Below are 27163 nucleotides of genomic sequence, written 5' to 3'. Positions count from 1 at the left end.
TCTCGCAAGATGGCAGGACAGCGCCTGATTTGGAACTGCTTCCTCGCAGGCAAGTTTTGTTTGTAAATTGTATGTTGGAGCAAAGGTGAGAGTTTGATCTTGTGCATTTTCTCTGTACCACCTATTTGTAGGAATTGGAGGAGAAGACTGCCTGTTGCATGGGGGCTAATTTTAAGACCCCAAAGAGCTAAGGGAGGGGCTCAGGCAAGACACTACTCTGAGAGCTATTTTAAACTTCTTTTAAATTAATGGCAACACAATCATACGCTTCATTCAAAAGCAGACGAGTAACTCTTTGTTGTTGCTCATACAAACATGTTTGTAGAACAAGTTAACTTCACCCTCCTGTATCCCTTTGGAAACTTTGTAAAGTGGGAAGTGAATGCTTCAGATTCTTAGGGACCAGAAAGTTTGTTGGCTTTTTCATCGCCACTCACGGACACCTTCTAATTTTAGTGTCCGTCTGCTGTCTCTTTTGTTGGCTGTTTGGAGCAGAGACAGCTGTGTTGCCATGTTTTGTTGAAGGGAAAAGGAGATGACAAGACAGAGGCAGCTATATATTTTCTTGGCCAAAATTAAAGGGGCATAAATTAAAGGAGTGCATAGGCTTTCAAGTTATTCAAAACTTTGGCATGGGCAAATGGAGTGAGAGCCAGTGTGGTGTCGTGGTTTGAGTGTTGAACTGTGACTCTGGAGACCAAGGTTCAGAAATTCCCAGCTCAGAAATGAAACCCACTGGGCAAGTCACACTGTCTCAACCTCAGAGGATGGCAATGGCAAACTCTCTCTGAATCTACTTGCCAAGAAAACCCCAATAGGTTTGCCTCGGGGTCACCATAAGTCAGACACGACTTGAAGGCACACAGCAGCAACAACAACAAATTCAAAAATGAAGGGACCTCAAACTCAAGTGGAAATTTTTTAGTAACACAAAAAAGTAGCATGCCTTCCAAGTGTTCTTACTAGGCAGGGACAGTCCTGAGTAATCCTCTGCTGTCCCATTTTCTCACCTGCTTTAAAGATGTCCCAGTTTCCCTTGCTTCCCTCCACTTTCCCCCTTTGCCCTTAGTTTACTTTGCCTGCTGCAAACTGAGTTCATAACTACTTTTGTACTCAACTAACTGGGGGAGGGGGAGAAGAGGCAATATCTTGCTGTTCCCACTAGTCAAAAGCAAACTGCTGCAGCCTTTCCTAGCTTGCTTCTTTTTCTTCATTAATACCTTTTGCCATCTTGACCACACTGTGATGCTGCTTGGCCACATGTATCTTGGTTTTCAGCTGTGGAATATTGGAGGGTATGGAGTAGAAGTGTTTGCGTGAAAAGAAAGTTGTAGGAGGACTTAGATTTTACCAGGTGGAGACAGTGCTTCTATTCAACCTACTTGTAGAATCTTTGAATCTTTTTTTTTAACTAACTGCTGGCAAAATCTGAATTTAATCAGAGTAGAAATGCTCTCTCTCTCTCTCTCTCTCTCTCTCTGTGTGTGTGTGTGTGTATACATACATATACAGCAGGCCCTCTCCTTACGTGGAGGATCCATTCCAGATCCCCCACTCTCTTCCATGCCTGCATTCTCTGAAGATGCCAGCCACAGATGCAGGCTAAAGGACAGGAATAAATTCTTCTAGAACATGGCCACATAGCTCGAAAAACCCACAAAAAACTATGTATTTGTGCTGTTTGGCCTTTGTTTCTATTTCTTGTGACAGTTTTTAGATCAGAAATCTTATGGTCCAGGGGAAAAACCAGAATCTGCCTCAGTCGACCTCCAATCTCTAGGAGAATGATCTTCCTTTGGTTTCCCGCTCTCTAGACTCAAGAAACCTTCTGCACCCTTCTCCTCTCTGATGCTGGGATTTGTCATGACCCAGGAGCTTGGAAGCAGACCCAGATGGTGAGAAACCAGTGGTCTCAAGAAAGTAGACCCCAGGTCCAGACACCACTGGGGAATCTAAGGCCTCCACATCCTATGTCCTCTAAGCCTGAGAGCTGTGAGCTCTTGGGTTTCGCTTCAGCATAGGAACAACATATCCTCTTCCAAGAGTCCTGTGATTCCTGAGCATTAGTGGCAACTAGCAGGCCTGTCATGAAGTCCTGGAGACATTAAGTACTGTACGTTCTGGAATCCAAGTTTAAGGCCTAAGCCTTTAAGGTTTTCCACTTTGTGAGAAGCATAGGTGCCTGGGAAGGGTAGACTCAGCCAAAAAATAGGAAAGGACTTAGTTGTGTATCAGAACTTGTTGAAGTAAGGTGCTCACTAGGAACTCACTAGGTGCTGTAGTTGTGAGTGCCTACTACTGACTGGGTCACTGTGTGTGTGTGTGCGTGCGTGCATGCATGCGTGCCTTCAGGTTACTTGTTGACTTATGGTGACCCCATGAATTTCATAGGGTTTTCTTTCCACTCTCTCTTCCATGCCAGCATTCTCTGAAGATGCCAGCCACAGATGCAGGCAAAACGTCAGGAATAAATTCTTCTAGAACTTGGCCACATAGCCTGAAAAACCCACAAAAAACTATGGATGCTGTCCATGAAAGCCTTTGACTTCACAGCACAAATACTGTTTGAAATGGCTTGAATGGGTGGCAGGTTTGGGGAGAAGAGATCTTTTCCTGGCAAAGTGTTCTGTGAATTTCAAGCTGAAAAAGTCTAGATGCCCAGCCAGGTAATTGTAAAACATGGGTAATGTTCTTAGTGGAGAAATATGCAAGTTTTCCAGTTAGACAAAAGTATTATTGTATGACAATAGAGAAACTTAGCATTATCTACATATTCCTGCATGGCAGGGGGTTGGATTGGATAGTCCTTTTGGTCCCTTCCAGCTCTATGATTCTCTTTAATATTGTTAAATCAAGATTTTGGAGTTAATCCCACACTGCTTTCTCATCTACTAGGACTTCTTTTCAGCCAGGGCTTGGCTGACAGTCTCCCTGTTCTGACTCTCACTGCTTTGGTTGGGGAGATCTTTGTCCATGAGCTGGAACAAGAGGGCTTCAAGGATGCCTTTCCTTCCACCATGGATGATAAAGGTAAGATATTCAAAGCTGTTCTGTCATTGTCCCTGTGATGGTGGTTTCTCTCTCCTTTCTTTTTGTCCACCAGTTTATCCATCTGCATGCAGAGTTAATTGCTTATCTGTGTGCATTGTCTTAACCTTATGTTCTTCTCCTTCTCCTTTGGTTAGATCCAAATCTGAACTTGAAAGAAACTAAATAAAAACAATTAGCTACTTGTAATTAATTACTTTTTGTAATAATGAAGGTCTAACTCTATTGTATTATGACTGGAATTTATTGAGAGCTAGCTAGCTAGCTTCATTTCTTTGGTGATATAACTGTAACTTTTTAGTTGCATTTATACATATGGATGTCTGGTTTCACTGAACAGTCAGGAGGAATTTCATATGGTTCAGGTGTTAGATGGCATTGTGGCTCATGCTAGTGCCTTGTACTCTTTGAGGCTGTTGATAAAGAAATGAGGTGCATGGGAAGAGAATGATAAATGGTCTTTAGCCTTCGCTACCAAAGAGTGCTGGCATCTCACAAAACTACAAATCCCAGGATTCTTGCAGATGGAGACATGGTGATTAAAGTGGTGTCAAACTGCCTTATTTCTACAGTGTAGATGCACCCTCAGTTATGAGCATTGATTTCACTATGTCTACTCTAAGTATGACCGAGTCTTTCTCCAAACCACAACCATCAGTATAATGAAGAAGAGGATAGATCCCTGCCTTGAGGAATCTGTACTCCACGTGTAGTGAAGAAACCACAGAGGAATGAAAAGGAGGTGGCAACAGGAGTAAATAGAAAGTAAATTCATTTAGTTTTGCTTAGCTTCTGAGAGCCGTAATTCAAAACAAGGAACTTTTCCAGCTCAGTTACAGGCTGAAATTCCGTAAGGCATGGGGATTAAAGCTTTGTTCCAGGATCAACATAGGAAAGGTACTTGGAAGGGAAGGAAAAAAGTATAGGAAGGTAAAAGAGATGTCCTGGGAAGAAGCTTTGGGTATAAGGACTGAAATCCTGAGGGATCAAGAGACCTACAGGCAATAATGGGTGGGGTGGGGTGGGGAGAGATGAAAGTGTACCTATGTATCACTCTGTGAAAACTTGTCTGCAGTCTGTCCCAGAACTTGGGGTAATTTTTTAATAATATTTCCCAGAATCCCCTAGTTAGTGTGAGCACTGGCCATGCTTCTTGGGTGCTTCTTAAAGTCGTAGGAGCTTATCACACACGCTTTTGCCCCTGATCTGGGCACGGGCAGGGGATGTGAATAGTGGCCAAATGAAAACACATTTTATTGTATGCCATACTATCCTCAAGGCATCCTCATGCTATCACCCGGTGCTAAGTTGTCCTCAATCAGGGCTCAGGTGTATGAATTTTGAAAGATGGAAGCTTTCTGGTGGAGCAAAATCAGACAACTGAGCCCTGATCGGGGACGGCTCAGACTTGGCGATGGCATTTGGATACCTTGAGGACAGTATGGCATGCAGTAAAATGCGTTTTTACTCAGTTACGTGCATCCCCTGCTCATGCCCAGATCAGGGGCAGAAGCGTATGCGATAACCTCTGTAGTCTAAAAAAACCCAAATTTCCCAAGTTTCTGAATTATCTACACACAGAGACACACAGACAGACAGACACACTGTTTTCTTTTGTTCTCCCATCCTGTTTCTCCCTTCCATATATTCCGTTTTTCTCATTTTCCAGCCCATTCCTGAAAAGCTGGGAGCACCATCATCCCTTCTTGGCCATTCCCTTCAGAGTAAGAGAAAGAGAAAAGTGGTCGGAAAGATGGTGGAGCTGAACCCAGACATTTGAATTTAACCCAAGCTCTTCTTAAATAACCTGCGTAGTGGATCTGCACATATATAGAGATGATTCCTAGTTAGGGTTGCCAGACTTCCTTCCTTCCTTCCTTCCTTCCTTCCTTCCTTCCTTCCTTCCTTCCTTCCTTTTAAATATTTTTTATTATAAACAATAAAAACATATAACAAAAACATATGACCCAAAATAAACATTTAACACAAATAAATTTCCTTTCAGCTAGCTGACTTTGTAAGACATTATTTCTCTTACTATTACCACTTCAGGTTTTATTTGTCTGATCCTGCCATTGTCTCTCCCACCCTGTTCCTTGTGACATCACCAGGGCTCGCTGTGATGTCATGGGTTTGTCTTTTAAAATGTTGTTTGTTTATATTAGAATATAATGTAAGGAAAGGGGAGGGAATGGAATGCTGAAGTGAATGCTGATTGGTGAAATGCTGATTGGAGGAGATTTGCATAAATCTGTTGGTGAATAACAGCTAGGAATTCAGTTTGATTAGGGAGCTCAGTTTGCCTAGAGTTTGAGCAGAGTGCAGTTAGAAAAGAGTTGGAGAGGGATGTGAGTTAGATTAGGGTTGGAATGAAAGATGGGAGTTTGAGTTGAGTGAGGTTTTTGAATGCAAAAAAACTATATAAGCAATATGTTGTGTTATGTTTAACTTCTGTAAATAAACTTTTGTTTTTATATATCTTTGGCCTCTGGAAATGCTATCTGTCTAAGTGTTTGGATTCAGACAAGGTGTCTGGTGGCTGCACTGAATACAGAAGAGTGGTATCCATTGAGGACAGAGGTTGCATAAATCCTCATATGTACCTTGAGGGCATTTAGATGGTCCCCACAGTGTCACAGAGGAGTTTGGGGCTGTACTGACAGTCCCTAAGGGACAGCACGATGCTGCCCGTTTCCTAGCTGGATTGCAGCCGTGGCAACCACACACCATGACCCTGAGCCGGCCTTTCCAGGGTGCAAAAGCTGTGGCGCCTTGGCTATATGGCACTCCTTTGGTGCTGTGTCATCTGGATGCAGCGTCAGAGGAGCGCTGGGATGGTGTGCGCTGTGTGGAGTGGCATGCAGCATCACGACGCCCTGGGGGTGGAGTCAGGGCATGCATCATTTGAATGTGATGCCCGACTCTGCCCCCAGGCCGGCCTTAATGGCTGGTCTGAAGAGCTCCTTTATTACACAGGGAAAATCAGGGGTTTAAACAGCGATTATCCTGTGAAAATCACACAGTTGCAATTAATATTTAACACGACGTTGTGATTAAAGTGCCATTATCCTAGGAAATCCTGTGACTGATTTGTTGCTATTTATTGCCTGTTTATTCCCAGGATAATGACTCTTTAATTGCAATGTGTGTGAAAATGTTAATCGAGATTGTGCGATTTTCATGGGTTAATTGCTATTTAAACCCCACGATTTTCCCTGTGTGATAAAGTCCAGAGGTGAGATAACAAGAAGTCCTTATATTGTGGGAGGAGTAGGGATCAGGGAAAGCCCTTACCCTTGTAATTGCAGTGAGCATATGGACATTTTCACATTTGGTGGTTTGAAGGGTAGAAACCTTACATTTGGCCACAGTGTTGGGGATTGCCTATAGAGGAATCCAGACAGTTGATGGCAGGATGGTGGGGTATAAACTGAAATCCCCCCTGTGATATCAACAGATGGCACCTCTAGGTTTCAGATTTCACCCTAAAATTCATGGTTTGGGATAGTCTTGACCAAGTAACCTAATTTCTAGTCTTTCAAAGATTTGGGGGGGGGGGTTTATAACACCTCTCTTTCCCTGGTGGCAGAAGCACAGTTTGAACTTAATCTGGATCTGAAATTTTACAGACCTTCCTCCTGATGTGCCCATCACCTTCCATGCCAATCTTCTGCATCACCCCGATTTGCCCCGGTGGCTGCGCTACATTCAACGCACCCCCTTTGAGATGGGGTATCTGTATGGGTCTGCAACAGATGAAGATCTTGGCACACAGACAATTGAGGTATGTGTTTCCTGTCAACTTATGGCGATCCCATAAATTTCACTGGGTCTTCTTAAGCAAGGAATACTCCAAGGTGACTGGCCAATTCCTATACATTTTATAATTCCCTACTGGACTGATTGTATTTTTGCTCATGGTATTCCTTGAGAGCATTCTTAGCCTAGGTTTAGGTGCAGCATATTTCTGAGGAAACATCAGGCTTTCACTGTTACCTCAAAACCATATTTTTTGCTTATATATCTGGTAGTATGGCTGTCTGCCTTTACTGTATGAAGGGCTGCAAAGGGACAGTCCTCTCTTTGACTGTAGGTCCAGTCCAAAGTATAGATGTAATGGGCCACAATTAACAAAGCTACATGTAATGAGTTACACTTCATTTGATACTGAGGGTCATAGAGATGTACATCTTCAATTATTTTATCCTTACATGCAAGGATAACAAATTACTCTTGTTTTTTTCTCCCACTGAGGGAGAAAATGAAAATTTCCCTGTAGTATTCTCTCACTGCAGTCGAGGAAAACCAGACTGGTGATGACTTCCCAGAGGACCTTCTCCGTTGCCACTCCAAAAATCTGGAATGACCTCCCTTGCGGCTTTCAAAAAGGCGATAAAAATAATTCTTTTCCGGTGGGCCTTCCTAGACTGAACTTTGTTCAAACTAGAACAAGTCTGATTCTCTGATTAAATCTCACCACTGTCGCCTTGTGTTAATTGATTTTAACTTGTTATTGTGATCTATATTTATATATGGTTTTATTGTGGTAATTTTATTCAGGGAGGGAGGGTGAGGGTTGGGGGGATTTGAGGGTTTGTTCTGTTTGATTATTTTGTGTTGTATTAACCTCTGTTGTTACCCGCTTCGATCCCCAAAAGGGAAGAGGTGGGAAATAAATCAATACATTATTATTAGTAGTATTGAAATGGCATGGGACATCCATTTCCTCTTGAATAAACCAATTCCGATCTGCATCTGGTTCCCATTTGTGCTGAAGCAATTAATTTAAAACCGAGTTGTGAAATTGAATCTGATTCGGTTTTGGTTCCCACTTACGCCGATTCAATTTAGTTGCGAAAAAGCAGAAAAAACAGCATAAAAAAGACATGGGTTAAATGGGTTAGAGCATGCCCCCCCTTTCGGAATAGCTTCAGCGATTCGGATTAAGTGGGAACCACGCTCGTTTAAACTGCTTTGAACCGAATCATGATCCAGTTTAAAAGGTAGTTGGAATGAGGTTGAGGCCAGCCAGTTTAAATAAGGTTCTTAGAATTCCCTGTTAGAGAGCTCTAGTGATAGAGTTCAGGGGATTGCCTAGAATTCCTATCAAAGAAGCGCCTCACCAAACTACATATCCCAGGATTCCATAGGGTGGGGCCATGGCAGTCAGAGTGGTATCAAACTTCTGTAACTGTATAATGTAAATTCACTCTTAGGGGCCAGTCCAGGGTACAGAAATTCTTTAAGTAGGGTTGCCAGATTGATGGCTCCTGTGCTTCTAATGGTGGTACAGAAGAGGAAATTTCTGCAGGTGCTGCTTGTCATGCAACTAGGTAATGAGCAACACCTGCTGAAAATTCCTCTTCTACCCAACTGCTAAAGGTGCAGGAGCCATTTGCTGTGTTTACCCTGGCAACCCTTCTATTGAGGAAGGCTAGGTTGGCTCTCTCCTTGTTACTTTTCAAAGTTACAGTCAAAGACCTTATTGTTCAGGCATGTCTTTGGCAACTTACCTTGCTTGGTACAGAAGGCTTTTTATCTGGCTAAATGCTGTATTTCATTTTATTATTAAGTTTTTAAAAGGAGTTTTACATTTCTCATGCTTTTATTCACTCTATATCTTTGTGCTGTTTCATCGTTAGCTGCCTTGAGTTGCATTCATGGGGAAAAGGTGGAATATGGATCAAATAAATACATGAATACATAAATATTCTAATGCCAAATATTTGGCTACCTCCAAAGAGGACAGAGTTAGATTCCTATGAGTTTAGCATTTTAGAGTTCAGTCCATAAATCTGTCTTCAGTGGAAGCCATTTTGTCTATAGAAGAAAATATGTATTTGGCGTGTTTATCCACCTGGAAGTATATATTCTTTCTTGATGGGTGGTAGGATATATTAAGAAAATTCTCCTGTTACTTATTTGCCTTCAAGTCTTCTTTTCTTCTTTGTGGCAGGTGATGGCATATAACAGGTACACCTATGAAACTGTGAGGCAAACAATGATCATCAATATTTTATCATCTCCAGGTAACTGTTTCATCCTTCACACAAAACATGCTGCATGCTCACCCCTCTCTATCAGTTTTGCCTTTCTAATTTACCTTTAGTAGAGATGCTGCTTCTGATATGGTTTAAAACAAAATTACTGTATGTGGCCTCCCCAGGGCCCCTTCACACTAGACAATTCTGACACTATGATTTCACTTTCATACCCTTCAACTGTGCTGATCAAAGTCTTGATTCCCCACTTGAGTATTAAAAACCCACAGGTGACCTTAGGCAAGTCACATTCTCTCAGCTTCAGAGGATGGCAATGGCAAACCCCTCTGAAGAAACTTGCTAAGAAAACCATACAATAGGTTCACTTTAGGGTCACCATAAATCAAAAATGACTTGGAGATACACAACAACAGACCATTGCCATGACTGCAAATGCTCCCAAACCCCACCTTAAAATCCAGGCAGCTGTACCAAAGGATGGAGACCCGCGGTGTTGGTGAGTGTGACGCTGAAGGATTATGTGTCCAGCCCTGTGTCCACCAGTGAGTAATGGTGTGATGAGAGTTGGAACAGCTCTCTGCTTCTGGTCTTTGCACTGCCACTTATTGGCAGAAAGGAATAAGACAGCTTCAGTGCCCCACTTGTCATTGCCATGAAAATCCATCCCTTGGTAGAACTGCCTGAATTTTGGGGGTTAGATTGAGTGATGGAATAAAGCCACAACATCATAGCTATGTGTCTGATGCAGAATTTTGGCTATTTACAACTCACTCCTATGCAGCTTTGCTCAGAATGGCATCTCACTGTTTTCATTGGGACTAGGGTTCCATTCACACTACACAGTTATAATGCTTTGATTCCCCATTAACTGCTATGGTTCTATCCTATGGAATCATGGGGTTTGCAGACTGCAAATCCCAGGCATAATGTGATGCTGTATCACAAAGTGCACACTTCATATTCAGTATTACGAAAGGAACTTGGGAATAAAAGACACAGCAAGAATCTCATGTCCTTGTACCAGGTTATTACATGGTTATATTTAGAATATTATTGCACCATCTCAAAAGGAGGTAATAGGACCTGTACTGGGAAAAAATGATCAAAGCATTGGGAGACTTTGCATTGGGACACTTGAGGTCTTTTAGTTCAGTAAAACGTACAACTAAAAGATCAATGTAAGAGGTTTATAAATTTTTGAACAGTGTGTGGACAGAGATTCCCCCAACCTTCTCTTGTAATATTGGAGCAGGATAAAAGGAAAACTGATTGGCAACAGAGAAAAGGAGATATTTCTTCACCTAACAAAGTAGGTATGGAATTGATTGCTACAAGATGTGGTGATGCTTAGATACATTGATCAGAGGTAAGCATATTGCATTATGTAATCTTGTACAAAGCCAGTGAGTGCTTAAGTGGCAAGTTATGAAGAAAAGCCAAGGGCATCTGTCCAATTTTTGAGACCAAATGTGAGGTCAGATTAGCTTTTCCCAGCTGGCGCACACCCAATTGTGTTGGACCACAACTTCCATCATCTGCATCCAGTGACCTTTGTCTAATCCATTTATGCAGTTCCTAAAGTGTATAGAATGAGACATAACAGATATAACATGTATGAATGACCATCAGCAACAATAGCTGGTAGTTTTCGTGTCTCAGTAGGTTGGTAAATCCAGGTTTTGTAGAAACTGTTGTTGTAGCACTTTGTATGTCAATTTTTTCTTTTACCATCATACCATAAAGATTCCCACAGGGTTCATTTTGGAATAAGATTTTATACCCCACTTCATCTGCTCTGCCTCTGTCTCAGAACAGAGCTGTCAAGTTGGGTTATCCCAGGCCTCTGTATTTTGAGAGAGATTGTTTGAACTGAGGTCAGCGGCATCACTAGGGTTGGCATCATCTGGTGTTGTAACTTATGGTGTGACTCTCTCCCCTAAACCTCCTCCCATACCATACTACACCATGCAGAATCCTTACAATGTTTGTTGTACTAATGTTACTTATAAATTGTAATTCCTGTATGTTGTGGAATGTAATTGTGGTAGTCATGACATAAAACAGCTAGCAAAACTAAAGTTATACTTTTAAATTGCAACATCATGTGCACCGCCTGAATGTATTTACATGTACATAGTTTCATATGTTTAAAGTGCAAATTTGGTAAGATTTAAAAAAATACTAAAAGCGAAAGATAATAGATGGAAACAAAATATATCAGAGTTTGACTTAATAATGGGAAAAAGAATGCTTTATTTTGATCAGTTGAAAGAAGAGGTTTGCTTAGTAACTGGAGAATAGTGACTGAGTTTGTTGAGGAGAGGAAGGGGTAAAAGGAAACAGTTAAAATGATCTTCCACATGAGAGAAAAAGGAACAGGAAATACCGGTCTCACAGTGGATGGGAGGGGCAATATATAATGGAAATATTATGTATGTATATTTCATTAATAGGTGAGTACAGTTTTGTAATAGGAAGTAAATATTTGTAGATATGTAAGGTATTACATTGTACAGTTGTCCCTCCATTGGTGCAGAATTTGAATCCGCGTCCCTTGATTATGTGTGAGGGGCAAACGGAGGGACATAAAATGGAGTGCGTGCACACAGAGGCATGGCAAGACTCAAACCAATGGGCTTGAATATTGGTGGATTTCCATTTTCACTGGGGGGGTCTGGAATGGATCCTCCACGAAAATGGAGGGCAACTGTATTAATATACTCATACATTTTTTAAAAATGCGTGCACGCGCACACACACACACACACTCGGGCTCTACTTTCTCTTTCCACTGAACCTTGTCCCACTCAGATTATCTCTTCAGCATTTTAAAGGCACACAGTAATTATCACAGACCATTTCTATCAATAGGCAGATGTTTGGGAAGCAGTGTTACCTGGTGTGACCCACACCCTCTGCACCACCTTAGTGATGCTCCTGGCTGAGATTGTGAGGTCTGACATATCTGTACACATGTGCAGGGAGTTCAAGGGTTTTTGAAAGACATAGACTTGTCAAGAGACAAGGAGACTCATTTTATTTTGTGTGTGTATATAGAGGGGGGTGTTAAGTAATTCATCCTACATAGGATGCCCTTACAGAGGGTAGATGGGCTGAAGCGATTGCAGCCAGCCTGGAGGTCTAGCTTGGTTCTTGTGGTACTTCTTCTTTGCAGTCTAATTTCCTGTTGTCCCTTGTTTCTGTGTAGATGGAGAGATGCCATATCAAGCTGACTTCTTGGTGAAGAACTGGGATGTGGAGGAAATGCTACCCATAGATTCTCAGGAGCTTTTTCAGCAAGCTGTGGACAGCATGTGGGAGCAAGAAGGTTTGACTGTGGTCAATATTACCTCAGCTTTGGACCGGGGAGGCCGTGTACCTTTGCCAATTGAAAACAGAAAGGAAGGGTAAGGGATTAGAGATTCTTTGCTATGGAAATGGAAGTGTGTGTGTGTGTTTGTGAATGTTTAAATGCTATGCGGTGAAAGGTGGAATAGTTGTAGTTGGCCCTCCATATCCATGGATTCTTTGTCCACAGACTCAAACATTCATGTCTTGAAAATATTTAAAATATATATAAATTCCAAAAAGCAAACCTCGATTTTGCCATTTTATATAAGGGACAACATTTTACTATGCCATTGTATTTAATGGGACTTGAGCATCAATGAATTTTGGTATCCGCTGGGGTGGGGGGTGGCTACTGGAACCAGACCTCAGCAGATACCAAGGGCTCACTTTTTGCAATCTACAGTTCCCAGAGTTTATGGGAATTGTAGTCCAAAAAACAATTTTAGAAAACTACAGTCAAGATTTTGCCCTGCTTGTTGATTTTTCAAGATTCCTTTAGGGCAGTTACATTTTCTTTTCTCACTATGCTGTGTTTTTTCATTCCTTCTTCCTTGCAGGGTTTATGTCAAGGTGGGTTCCAAGGATCCATTCACAGAGTGCTTAACTGAGGCCAAGTCCCCTAGCAACCTTTTTCGGTGCAAATTGGAGCAGCAGCCCATCATTTCATGTTATGACAGCTTCAGCCCTCGATTCCAAATTGACTGGTGCAACCTTACCTTGGTGAGAGAAAATGCTGGCGACATTGGGGATAAGGATGCATAAAAATACTTGGAGTAAGGTGTTCACTCTCCCAGTCTTTTCCCTTTTAACATTCTGCAGACAGGCCCCATGAGTAAGAATGTCACGGTGCCTATCTATGGAGATGGGATATTGGAGGAGGGCAGTGAATTTGATCCTCCAGATGATGTCTCTGATCGCGTATTCTTCTATGACTTCTTGCTGACATTCCTCCTTCCCTTCCTCTTGGGGCTTCTCCTCTGTCTCATCCTGGCCTACATTATGTGCTGCAGACGAGAAGGCGTGTAAGTTAAGCATGTGTCCTCTCAAGGAGGTTCAAGACCAGTATTATTCTCTGGCTTGCTATGTGTGGGAGCAGGTAGACAATCCCCAAAGCAGCCTTGTATGTATTTAAACAGGTGGGACTTGTGTGGTCCTTCAGATGTTGTTCCAGTGCAACTCCCAGTAAACTTAATATAGCTGATGATAAGGAATTTTGGGAGTTGCAGTCTTAACAGCATCTGGAGGGCTGCAGAATACCCATCTCTGCCTGTGTGTATGTGCCTTCATATCACCTGTTCACTTATAGTGACCCCACAAATTTCATAGGGTTTTTTTAGACAAGTAATACTTAGACAAGAGGTGGTTTTGCTACTTCCTCTGATATATAACCTACAGCACCTGGTATTCATTGGCAGTCTCCCAGCCAAGTATTAACCAGTACTGACCCTGCTTAGCTTCCAAGTTCAGATAGGATCTGATGCCTTTAGGGTATTTAGGCCCCACTCATCTCTATACTAAATAAATAAAGCATAATAATAATAATAATAATAATAATAATAATATACTGAAAGAAAAAACAAGTACATTAAATGGTAAAGGTTGTGTTCATGAGAACAAAAAACAGGAGCGTTAGAGCCTTCTGCAGAAATCTCATGTATTTTGTATGTGAGTTTAGACTCCAGAATGCTAAGTCAAATCTGGAGAAATTCTGAGGCCTGATTGAAGCGAACTAAGGCTGTATTAAAATGAGGTGGCTGCCAGACACTATAGAAGGGATATTCCAACCTGGCACCCTCCAAATGTGTTGGACTACAATTACCACCGTCTCCATCACATGAGGGTGAGTTTTGCAGAAGGTGCACATTTCACTTAAATTTATTTTTACCTACAACCTGGATTTTGAAATGATCTGTGATTTTAATTCTACAAATTAAGTATCCAAACAATTCTATGGCAACAATGATATCTTGGTAACAATGAGCATTCAGTACTCTTGCCTGCCAGTGAAATAATTTTATAAACATACTGACTCAGTATTCTTTAATCCATTCTCTGTGGTGGAATGATGCCACTGATGAAATTAAATCTCCCCAAAGGCAAATACGAGAAACTGATGTACTCGTGAAATGGGCCTGTACCTGGTAAACAGGATCAGCTGCAATATTGTCCTATCATGGTTCTAAGTCCAGAGATGGGGAAAATTAATTTTGGTGCTCTTAGAGACTGCTAGCCAGGATTGCCCCCGGCCATTCTGGTTAATGGATTCTAGAAGTACCAATAATAATTAGAAATAATTTTCCAGGTTCTGGAATTACTACTGAGAAAGAAAAGAGTTTGTTCCTTTGGGTCTAACCCCAGCTTTTTTCATTTCAGGAACAAAAGGGACTTGAAGACCTCAGAGTAAGTTGGGTTTTCACATGAGCATTTTGTATTTTCACTGACACTTGATTTTCTAAAAATGTGACCTCATAATCCATTTTTCTCCCACTGAGCCATTATTTATGAGATCTCTTTCCCCATATCAGTCTCACCAACCTTGTATTTCTTTGCACCTTGTATTGCATCCTTGCAAAAGTGAGGAGGTCTTGTAAAACTAAACAATACTATTCTAAATATGGATCTAACCATAGGAAAGCATTGTCTAAGGTGGGCCAAACTATAGCTCCCATCATTCCCAGCCAATATGGCCATGTGTGATGGGGTCATGGGAATTGAAGTCTAAACCATAAAGTGGACACTGAGTTGGAGAAAACTGCCATAGAGTTACCATATATAATTGACTATAAGTTGACCTCATGTATAAGTCAAGGGCAAGTTTTGGGGCCAAAATTATGGATTTTGATACTCATGGATAAGCTGAGGGTAAAACTTAGTGGTGTGTAACAAAAGATGTAAAGGATGAAGCAAAGGAAAACGATGCTAAAAACTTAATTTTTTTGGACAAACATAACTATTTCTGCTCACCCTAAGTTGGATGAATGAGATAGTAGAGGGGGTTGATGCTTCATTTAGATGCTCTGAGAAGGGATTAAGCTTCACCTTTCACCAGGGGATGGTTCCTTTTTTGATAAGAGTTAAAGTATAGTACATACTTTGACCCGTGGATAAGTCAACCCAGGTTTTTAGGATCAATTTTTGACTAAAAATGCTAGACTTATACATGAGTATATACAGTATGTAATGTTATGAGCTGTAGTTATTGGATGGATTGATTCTGTCTGTTGATCAAACTCTCACAACCAATCTCTATTTCATGCTTTGAATTTCCCCCCCATTTAGACTACAGTTCTCAGAATCCCCCAGAAAGCATGGACACTTGACATGCTGGTTGGAGAATTCTAGGAATTATTGCCTTAAAAAGTATCTAGTCCATGCTATGGGCAAGGCCATCACCAAGGATGTATCCATGCAGATGCAAATGTACACAGGTATCACAGGGTGACTGTGATCCCACAATTCACCAGACTGTTCTCATGGCAACCATTTAGTTCAAGCTCCTCCCCCAACTCCTGGCAAAGGTTGGTGACCTAATCACAACTGCCTTGCCCAGGGATTTCACATAACATCTTCCTTGCTGTGTGAGGCACACCAACCAGGGTCTCTTGGGAAAAACATCTCACCCAAAGGCCCTTGAACTCTGAAGGATTTGGGAACTGAACAGAAGATAAAAGGAGATAAGCTAAGCAAGTATTTGGAATGTAGGACAAGGTGATGAAATAGCAACTGAAGCCACATTTGAGGAGTAATGGGTACCATAAACAAAACTCCATTGGCTTTCCCTTTGGAAAATACAGACTGCTCAGATGACGCGAATTCTGAATCATCATCTTCAGACATCTTCATCCCAAAGGGACAAGAAAATGAGGACTTTGATGAACCTAAACCATCCTGTTCTGGCCTAAATTTAAGACCGAAATCTAAGTCAATGGCCAAAAGTCAAGAGCCCAACAAGCCTTCTTTCCCTTGGAAATATATTTGGCCCAAACGCGGTGTCTCCAAGCTTATTTTCCAGGTGGTGTCCTCCACCGAGAAGCGTTCTGGGATATCCCTGCAGGCTTTGAAGAAGAGTGTTGCCGCCACCGGCTATGATCTTGAGAAGAGGAAGACTTACTTCAAAAGGGTCTTGAGGGCCTTGGTGGCTAAGGGCTTGTTGAAGAAGTTGACTGGCCATGGACTTACAGGCTCCTATGCCATCAGTGCGATGATGATGAAGGCGATGAAAAGGAGGAAGAACAAGAGATGGAGGAGGAAGAGGAAGAGGCAGAGAAAGTCAATGGCAGCTTTTATGAAGAAGAAAACTTCCAAGAGAAGGAAACAGAGAAAATCAAAGAGTGAGAAGAGCAAACTAAGGCAATCAGATCCCTCTGAATTGAGCAGTCCTATGTTGATGGAAAGAAGTTTCCACAGCTGAAGCTCTGTGAAAGGGAAAATAAATGCCATAATTTCAGCTGACTTAATTTTGTGCCTATTATTTGGACCTGGGAGACCAGGGCAATTCTAATTCAGAAGACATGAGAAAGGTCTAAAAGGGTCTCCAAATGCACATTTGTTGCAACTTTTTTTAGTATGGGCTGCAAAACAACTGGGTCATTTATCTCATTTGTGTGTTTCATCAGTCTGTCTCTCTGACCATCCATTCATCTTCAAATTAGAAAGGGGGGGGGTGTTTTCTAGCTCAGATGCCAAAATAATCTTATTGGAATCAGATGGTAGGTGACTGTGCCCCCTACTCATATTTGACTGGCCTCTTACCAAGTGTTTTTAGAATGCTACAAGGAGCTTCTTGTCTTTAGTATGTCCATCATACATGCTTTTCTGAAACTACCCACTGGCTACTACTCCTGGAAAAGGGCCTCTTGAAGTGGTATCCTGTCCAGTGCAATAGTGGTTGCAGCCTTCCCTTGAGATCTTCCAGAGTAAGGGCTGGATCAGAGCCAGAATGCTGTCTGCCCAGGCCAAATAAAACAGACTTCCCCATCCTCTTGGTGGAGAGACCAAACAACGCGTGGCTCACACCCTGGTTCCGGTGCAAACAGGCCAAATGATGGCCAACCTGTTCAGCACCAGAACTAGAGTATAACACTGTTCGCACACATTAAAATAACTTACTATTTATGCTAGATATTCTGGGAATATTCAGAGCCCTCCATTCCAATACCAGGAGGTTGTTTGAAATGGGTCTCACTCTGTCACCCAGGTGCCACCAGTCCCTCGCTCTGAGGTCAGAACGAGGCATCCAAGCATGTGATTGAAGCTGGCCACCCTGTTCTGACCTCAGAGTGAAGTGACCTGCAGTGGTGGCAACTTCATTGGGCAGCAGAGCAAGATGTGCATGCGGTCAGCTGCTGGGCATCTGAACAGAGGGCCTTTGCAATGGGGGAATGTAAGAGAAGCTCTGGAGCTAGGGAACTCTGGGCTGCCCCACACTAGTGCATAGAGGACCTGGGAGACCAGGTTCAAATTTCTGCTCAGTCATGGAAAACCACTTGTTCACAAGCAAGACAATCCTTTAAAGTCAAAACCCTACTGGGCTCCTTGTTGGCATAACAGAAGGGAAAAAAGAGGGGCATTCAATTAATTTTCTCCCCCCTCCCCATATACTATCTGGTGAGATAGTGTTGTGTTGTTGTGGACCATGGGTGAAGTCTTGGGCAAAGCAAACTCTTTCAGCCTCTGAATCAAATCCCATCTCAACAAATCTTGCCCAGAAAACCCCATGTTAAGTTTGCTTTAGGCCGGGTCATCATAAGTTGGATATTACTTGAAGGCACACTGCAATAGCAATAAGGATTGGACATTTTCTTGTTCTGGAGCCCAGCTTATATTATGATGTAATAATAGTTTTAAGCAGTATATGGGCAGGTTGTTTTGCCATGGCTTTGTGAATAATGCCCTCTCACAGCTGAAGATATCAGTGGATGATCAAAGCTTGTGGCTTAGACTACAGTACCTTAATGTGCTATACATGAGATTGCCTTTGAAGATGGCTTCTGAATTATCTGGGACTAGACATTATGCCAGCTATAGTATCCAGTGCTGTTTGGGATAATCATTAACCATTTTTAAATGACTGTTCACTTTTTATTGCTCTGGAGGCGATCTATCTCTCCTGGGGCTCAACCATTCCTCAAAATGTGCATTGGTTTCAGTTGCCTTTAAGAAAGCAGTCTTCTATCCATCTGACACCAAGCACACCATAATCTGAATGAAAACTAATTGGAGTCTTTGCCCACAACCCTTCCAAAGTGAGCTATGTACCCCCATTAAATTTGGTGAAAACCCACTGTTTGTTTATTGAAACTTAAATTTTATTTTCATATGTATAGTAGAACTTTATTTAGATATATAAAAATCTCTCTAAATATATTTTCTTTATATAGTTATATAATTTCAAATAGCATAACAGAAGTATTAAAAATATTTTTGATCTAAATTTTTCAAATGATGTGCCAAACTGCTCTGTAGGAAACAAAATAATTGGGGTGCCCCCAGTGTTCCCAAGTGATCATTTTAGTAAACCATATGGCCTATATTTTAAGTCAGATCATCGCAAACATCTCCTCCAAATTGGATGAAAATCTGCCCAGCTACTTTTGCGTGTTGTGGTGACAAGTAGACAGAAACGTAGCCCAGTATTCTAGATCAACTACTTAACTATGTAACTATCATAATTATGTAGTCAAGTAGTATCTCCTGGCCAGATGCCCCCTCCCAGTCCTGATTAACTGGGCAGCAGCTGCTGTGAGAAATAGGGATCTGTTCTCCTGGTAATTGAGATGCAATAGACTCACATTCCCAACCTCCTCCCTGAAGTGATTTCTGGTGTGACAGTCAAAAGCAGGGCCACTGTTGCAGTTCCTTCTTGCACCAGAAATTGCTGGAGCAAAGGGGTGGGAATGTCAGTCTTTGTATGTGGGGTGTGTGGGAACGCATGTGTTGATGGAAATACCCTTCATACTCCTGGGGAGCAGCCACAGTGTTTGGAGTCCCTTCACATGGGGTCCGGGTGGCCCGAAAAGTCTGGAGAGCTGGCCTGGTGTCACCATCCTTCTGGGGTGCCACCATCCTTCTGTGGTGTCATTCGCTGCGGTCCACACCACCCAGTGATGCTACTGTCTCTTGGAGGCTTTCTGTGGCTAAGCAAGGATTCAAACCTTATCTCCAGAGTCCTATTTCAGTGCTCAAACTACTACACCATGTTGTCTCAGAATGTCAGTCTCTTGCATCCCAGCTGATAGAAGAACAGTCCCCTATCATTCACAGCAGTTGCTGCCTGGTAAATCACAACTGTGGGGCTTTTACATACAATCCCTATGTATTCCCTACACTGTTATGTATGTAGGAAACATGAATACAAATAAGTTATGAATGCATAACTGATTACAATTATGCATTTATAACTGCAGTCATGAATTTCAGCCTTAGTTTACACCTGTGCCATGCTCAGCTGCACTGGTTCCATTATATTTTTGGTCTCAGTTTAGGGTGCTTTAAAAAGATTTTGAAGTCTTCCTGTGTGTTGAAAATCTAACCAAAAAGCATATCTGGTTTTCCTTCCCATTTTCATCATCACAACAATCTTGTAATGTAGGTTAGGCTGAGAGATAATATGATGACACAAGGAGATAATATGACTGACATTCATGGCTGAGTGGGATTTGAACCCAGGTCTCCCAGTCATAGTTCATTGTTGTTATCCATTGCACTAAACTGGCTCTTCTACTTGAGACTATGTGAATGCCAAATATAACTTGATTTGCACATTTTATAGTGGTGTGTAGATAGAATTTAGATATTCCCCCAGACTGTGGTCTTTGAATGTTGTGACATAGTTATTGTCAGTTGAAAGGAGAATTTAAATAAAATACATTTAAATATGTGTTTCAAGAGACAATCTAAATATGTATTAAAATACAGGTTGAGTATCCCTTATCTGGAATTCCGAAACTTGAAATACTCCAAAAACCAAAACCGTCCCCATGGGTGGCTGTGCTAGTGACACATTTGCTTTCTGATGGTTCAGTATACACCAGCTTTGTTTCATGCACAGGATTATTTAAAATATTATGTGGAAAATTACTTTCAGGCTATGTTTGTAAGATGTATATGAAACATAAATGAATTTCAAGTTTAGACTTGGTTCCCATCTCCAAGATATTTCATTATTTAAAAACAAATATTCCAAAATAAATGTAAAATCCAAAACACTTCTGTTCCCAAGCATTTCAGATAAGAGAGCCTCAACCTGCAGTTAAATACATTTAACAGTAATTATTCTGAAAAAAATGCAGATTAATGTGCATATGGCATGGAACAGAACTATGGCTAAAACACATGACAGTGACATGAGAACAATTAAGCCTCAATGCCAGCTAACTCCTAGTCAATTGTGACATATGTGTGGGATCTATGAAGTCACATGCTGGTGATATGGCAACAGTAAAGTGAGTGGAGTTGAAGGCTTTCATGGCCGGCATCTATAGTTTTTTGTGGGGTTTTCGGGCTATTTAGTCATGTTCTAGAAGGATTTCTTCCGGATGTTTTGCCAGCATCTGTGGCTGGCATCTTCAGAGAATGGCATTCTCTTCTAGAACATGGCCACATAGCCCGAAAACCCCATTAAAAACTATAGTAAAGTGAGTGTTGTGCACATTTAGGCTGCATCTGCACTGTTGAAATAATGCAGTTTGACACCATGTTATCAGCAATCTATTATAAAAAATTAAAGGAAGAACTGTTAGAACCATTAAAGCAAACAATAAATGAAATACACAAACATGGTATTCCTGAAACATGGAAAGAAGCATTGATAACAGTCATCCCCAAAGGAGAAAAAGATCACACTAATATAAAAAACTATAGGCCGATTTCTCTTACCAATGTGGACTATAAAATCTTCGCATCCATTTTAGCAGACAGGTTAAAAGATCCCTATATTTCCAGTGTCTGATGTCTTTTCATTGGCTTCTTGAGAAACTGATTGAGCCTTATCATTAACAAACATGAAAGCTTTCCCTTGTTTCAGTCCAGTTAGGTAATAAATAATTTTCTTTCCTTTTCCTGATATTTAATTTTAAATGGTATTATGTTTCTCTGTTACATTTCCTCTGCCTTCACTTTGTGATATTAGCTGTACATTTTACCTGATAGACCGAAGGTAAATCTGGTACCTCTAATGCTTGTTTTTCCAATGAATTTCACCTGTTTATTGCACAATTATTTTTTTCTCTCAACCTCACCCTCCCTTCCTCTTGCACATGTGAACATACACACACACATGGACACACATGAAGAAATATATTCACTCATCTCTAATCTCCACCCCTGGAGTTCCATGTTCCACCTTCTTGTTTTCATTAAAAAAAAAAACACAGAGAGAGAAACACTGGTGAATTTTAAATACAGGGGTTGTTTTATTTATTCTTAGGATGCAGAAGTCACTCCGGAGGACAGATTAGGCATCCTTCACACTTTGACCTGACTTGGAACAGCTTGAAGGGATGGGATTCTGCTTCTCTTGGAGACTCTCTTGGAGGACTCCACTTTCCCTTGCTTCTTGGCAGTGCTGCTCCTGGCATTCTTAGGCTTGGCTGCCCCATCTTTTTTCTTAGTCGAATCCTTTGCCTTCTGGCCTCTTCCTCGCACCTTTGGCTGGTGCTTTTTCTTCCCCAAGTCAGGGTTGACCTTGAAGGAACCTGTGGCTCCGTTCCCTTTCACTTGCCAGAGCTGTCCTTTGTCCACCATGTTCTTGATGGCCCTGAGGAAATAATGTTTCTTCTTGACCATGTCGTAGCCCATGTTGGTCAACATTTTCTTCAGAGCTTGCATGGAGAGGCCAGACCTCCTCCGGCAGGTGGCCACAGCTGTGAAGATCAGCAAGGAAAGGTTGGTGGTTGGCAGCTTGGGTGCAGTGGCTCTTGTTTGATTAAGCTGCCGAGCAGCCCTTTGGCTTGGACTGGGAGCCATGACTCTGCTTGTTCTAGTACGGCGTCTGCCTCTCATCAGTGAAGGATCCACTAAGGTAGGGGACTGCACAGAATCTGCTGACTGAGTATTCTCAGAAACATCAGGTGGCTCATTATCTTCTGATCCTGGAGCTGAGTCCACGTCGGTTGAATCCAAGTCAGATTCTCCTATCGGAGAATCCTCTGGAAATTTGTTTGACTCCATCATGTGGTCCAGATTGAAAAGACCTCCAGTTTAGCTCTCAGTTGTATCAGTTGTTTCTGGCAACTTGGACCTGTCCTGGTATCTATTTGGAAGGAAAAGTCTCTCTCCCCTCTTCCTTCCTTTGCTGATATAAAGAAAAATCAACACAGGAGAAAAGCTGCTCCTTTGTTACTTCCTATCAGTCTGTACGGTCTACACGTGTCTACCACGGCTCTCAGCTTACGTGGCTCCTATGATCTCCGTTCACAGCTTGACTCGTTGGTTCATTCAGCCACCCACTTCTTGCCTTGACTAGTGGGGGGTCCAGAATGAAGAGCTGCTTTCTCTTGAGTGTCTCTCGTCTAATATCTCTTTTGAAGCTCCCTCAGCAATACTTCACAATTGGATGTCTGGGAGCATGGAGGATCCCAAGTTGATGGTACTCTGCTGCGAGGCAAATAAAGCCTGCCTATCTCACTGAGGTGTTTTGTGTATCTTGGTTTAGCTGGTTGCCATAGGCACACAGCTGAGTATTCTGTGATGTCAGTTTAATGCTCTATGATGTCACGAATACACTCCCTGAAGTTTAACTCACATCTCTGGTCTCTTTGCTACTTGGTTTGGTTGTGGGTTTTTTCTCTCCCAAACATTTTCAGAACTTTTGAAACCAGTAATTAACCAAATAAATAAGAGTATTTCCCAGACAAGGAGCAATGATGTATAATGCATATAACAATGTCTGAAATGGAGTGTGGGTGGGCAGGGTGGATTTATTTATTTAATTTATTTAAAGTATTTCTGTATTGCCAGCCAGCTATCAAGGACTCCCTGAGGTGATGAACAAATAAAAAACAATACAAAAGTAAAAACATTTTCAAAACACATTAAAAATTTTAAAAATTTTAGGAGCCCTAAAACCCAGTCCTAAAACAGTCCTAAAATCCAATTTTAAAACAGTTAAAATAGATCATTTTCAGACAATAAAGGCCATGTGGAACAGCACTATCTTGGTGGTGCACCAAAAGCTTAAAAGACATTAAACCAGTATAATTTTCTTGGGTAGGGAGTTCCACAGTTGGGGAGCTGCTACAGAGAAGGCCCTGTTATATCTACCTATCAACCTAACTTCATGAATTGTTGGGACATGCAACAGGGCCTCCTCTGAAGATCTCAAATATCTGACTGGCTTACATGGAAGAAGGCTGTCTTTTAAATATCCTGGTCCTAAGCCATTTAGGGCTTTGCAAGTCAAAACCAGCACCTTGAATTGAGCTCAGAAGGAATTTGGAAGCCAATGCATTTCTCACAATACTAGTGTTATATGGGCTTTAAACTTACACACTCAGTACTTCATTTTCCACTGGTTGCAGCTTCTAAACACTTTTCAAAGGCAGCCAGATGGCTAAGGCATGAACTACTGTGGCCAGATCTGACTTCCCCAGTAAAAGGCATAGCTGGTGCACCAGCCCAAACTGGGCACGGACTCTTGGCCACCACAGCAACCTGGCTTTCCAGGAGCAGCATTGGGTCCAAAAGTATTGCCAAGTTACTAACCTGGTCTTTCAGAGGGAATGCAACCCTATCCAGAACACGCTGTGATCCCAACCGCAGGTTGCTTTTCATACTGACCAACAGCATTTTCTCCTTGTCTGGATTAAGCCTCAGTTTATTCACCCACATCCTGTCTTTCACTGCATCCAGACAATAAGGATGGTGTGAAAGCAAAAAAATTATATAGTTGGCTCACACTCAGTTCTGTCCACCTAAAGAGAAGCCCCCTGCCATCTTTTATATGAAGAAAGTTGTGGATGTTTGTAGATTTGGAAAAACTGAATGGAAATGACATTCTCATCCATCTCTACTGGCTACACTTCAAGATGCATAGCTACTCGCAAGCTTAGAGGGGCCTATGTTGTACCTGCTTGCCAAACAGATATTAAAGATGAGGACCCTCTCAGCAGAAAAAGAAGCAGAAACTCTAATTCATAAGTAACATGGTAATGAACACAGGGGTTCAATGTTGCCTGGTAATGAAGAGTTAAGCACTAAAAACTCTGTGTCCAGATGGATCATGTTTGTTTTGTTTTCTCCCGCATTCATTAGAAATTTGAAAATTTGAGTAAATTCTTATCCCAATTGAACTGAAATTAAATTCTCATGCATCCCTAACTGAATCTGAGCACTGGCTTTCGTATAAACTTTTATGAACTTGGACCCACTTCATCAGAAAGATAATGTGGCCTTCCACTTATGGGTGCCAAATTGCTTAAAGTTTGCATGTGCTAGTTTTTATGTATGAGATCCATTGAAAGAAGCTCTGGAAAACTCAGGTTTTCCTTCTCTGTCTCTCAACAACTTTTCTTTTTTGTTTTCCTCAGCATCCAGATGGTACATCATCACACGATTCATGACAACACAGAGGAACTGAGGCAAATGGCTGGCAGTAGAGATGTGCCCCGGCCCCTCTCCACCTTGCCCATGTTCAACGTCCGCACAGGCGAGAGGACCAATCCCATGCAAAGCAGCCGCTATGACAGTGCCCAGGTGCCTCTCATCTTGGCTCAGCAGTGAACATTGACCAGGTTGGTACCATCGCTAATACTGCATAATACTAGAATGATAAACATGGGAGGGGACATTGTAGGCCATTTAGTATCAACCCCTTGTCCTGCTGGAGCTTGAAAAAGTTTCTTTTTGTAGCAAAGTTTATTCAGTTCACCAGCCAGAGTGGTCAAGAAGATCTGGTCCAAAAAATAACATTTTCAGTTTTATCCCCTGCATCTTGAAGACAATTCAGAGCTTCAACAATTCCCATCGAATGGCATTTTGGTTGAAGACCTCCTGCAAAGGAGCTCCCACACTTTCTCTAAGGTCCAAAACACACTGCAGAAATAATTCAGTTTGAGACCACTTTAACTGCTCTGGCTCAGTGCTAGGGAATTCTGGGAATTGGTAGTTGATTGTAGCACCAGAGCTCTCTGACAAAGGAGGCCAAATGTCTCACAAAACTACAGTTCCCAGAATTGTGTAGCATTGAGTTAGAGCAGTTAAAGTGGTCTCAAAATGGATTATTTCTGCAATATGTTTTGGACCTGGTTTTGTGATTTCATTGTCAAATTGCACTTGCCATTAAGAAGTTTCCCTCAGTGTTCAATGAAAGCCTGTCCTTCTATAATTTAAGCTCACACAAATTGATATGAACAAAGGATGGTACAGGAATGTAGATGGGACTAGGAGAAACAATGGCCTAGCACTAAATAGTAAGTTCTTCCTTTCAGTGTTACATTCAATAATTCTCAGCATGAGAAAGAAAAGATAGTATCCTATACTTCTCATCTTCTTCTTCCAGGTATTTACTTAACTCTCTAGTATGTAACCTGGCAAAGACCCTTTTTGTAGATTTTGATCCCATTATAATATGAAATACTAGGCAGCGTAGAGAGGAAAGAAGCATTGCTTCTTCCAGTTGCTGTTTCCAGAGTCTGCAAGAGTTGCAATATTTTAAAGAAACTGTATGCACTTTCCAGAGCATAATTTTTCACTTACTTCATTCTTGTTTGTGAAATGAAGCGAATCTTTGATTCAGTCAATGGCCAGAAAACCTGAGTAAATAAAATAAAATGCAGCATGAAATGTAGAATAAAGTAGCATAAAATAGTATAAAAATATAACTTACTAAATCAGCATCCTATTGTGTCATGCAATTCCTGCTGTACAGAAACTAGCCATTCTTACATGTGAATGAAGTTACTTTTAAATAAAGTTTTAGCCCTGAGATTTTTGAGATTTTGCATATTTTTATGTGCATTTTCACACTCAGAGCCATTTCTGTGTACATTTTTATTTGCACAAAACTCAACAAGGATGGAGGAAAAATGGTCTCTTAACTCTCACCGAAAGATGAAAAATCTCAAGGAGGTTAACCATCTTTTCAACGTGGAGTCAAAGAGGAGGAAAATAATGTAAATCTTGTGTACATCTTTAGTAATTTCTGCTATTGCTGTTTCATCGTGAGATGAACAATCTCATCTGGCACAAAAGTCTGCCTTTTGTGCAGTTTACAGGAGTCCTTTCATAGCTTATGCCAGACCTGGTGAACTTGGGCCTGAAGAACTGTGCTTTTATCAAAGATTGTAAAATCTTTTCTCTTCCTCTAACAGGTCATATCCAGTTTGACGTGAGGAATTTTTTCCTGCTGAAGACATTTCTCATTTCTGAAATATTGAACAAATCCTGGGATGGTGGATTTTGCTTTGCTGGTTTTCCCCCCATTTAGTTGAGATTAAAGGGTGTGAGTGAGATTGTTTGGTAATTCTTTGTACATGTTTGCAAGGTTGGCATTAAAAATACTGATTGTCTGGGTGAAATCCTCTTTTATTGTTGCTTAACAAAGGGATAGGATGTGTAGGACCATTAATGATATATAGTAGGATGCCTAAATATTTCACAAAACCAGAATTCCCAGTTTTCTTTGGAAAAATGACGGTTGAAACTGCTTCGAATGTATAGATTAAATGCAACTTTTGACTGCCATCTTGCCTTGGGGTGATAAAGAGTTGGACCTCCCTCTTTGTATTGTTTCCTTTCTCTGAATAAATAATGTTCAGAAGCCA

At 41.4% G+C, this 27163-nt stretch overlaps 2 protein-coding genes across 2 annotated transcripts; both read left to right on the top strand.

Annotated features, from left to right (window-relative positions):
• On the top strand, window positions 1–27163 carry SGCA (sarcoglycan alpha). The gene is made up of 10 exons (XM_089531663.1): window positions 1–49; window positions 2896–3030; window positions 6678–6832; window positions 9005–9077; window positions 12259–12457; window positions 12959–13121; window positions 13221–13423; window positions 14775–14801; window positions 24929–25132; window positions 26711–27163. Exons 1-9 carry the CDS (start codon window positions 10–12, stop codon window positions 25119–25121), a joined length of 1188 nt encoding a protein of 395 aa, XP_089387789.1. The 5' UTR covers window positions 1–9; the 3' UTR covers window positions 25122–25132; window positions 26711–27163.
• On the top strand, window positions 15693–16812 carry LOC149309032 (uncharacterized). The gene has a single exon (XM_089531664.1). It carries the CDS (start codon window positions 16147–16149, stop codon window positions 16810–16812), a length of 666 nt encoding a protein of 221 aa, XP_089387790.1. The 5' UTR covers window positions 15693–16146.

The sequence above is a fragment of the Sceloporus occidentalis genome, unplaced genomic scaffold (assembly GCF_023333645.1).
Source record: "Sceloporus occidentalis isolate IW3139 unplaced genomic scaffold, rSceOcc1.0.p SCAF_7, whole genome shotgun sequence".
NCBI lineage: Eukaryota > Metazoa > Chordata > Lepidosauria > Squamata > Phrynosomatidae > Sceloporus > Sceloporus occidentalis.
This window is presented reverse-complemented; position numbering and strand designations above follow the sequence as displayed.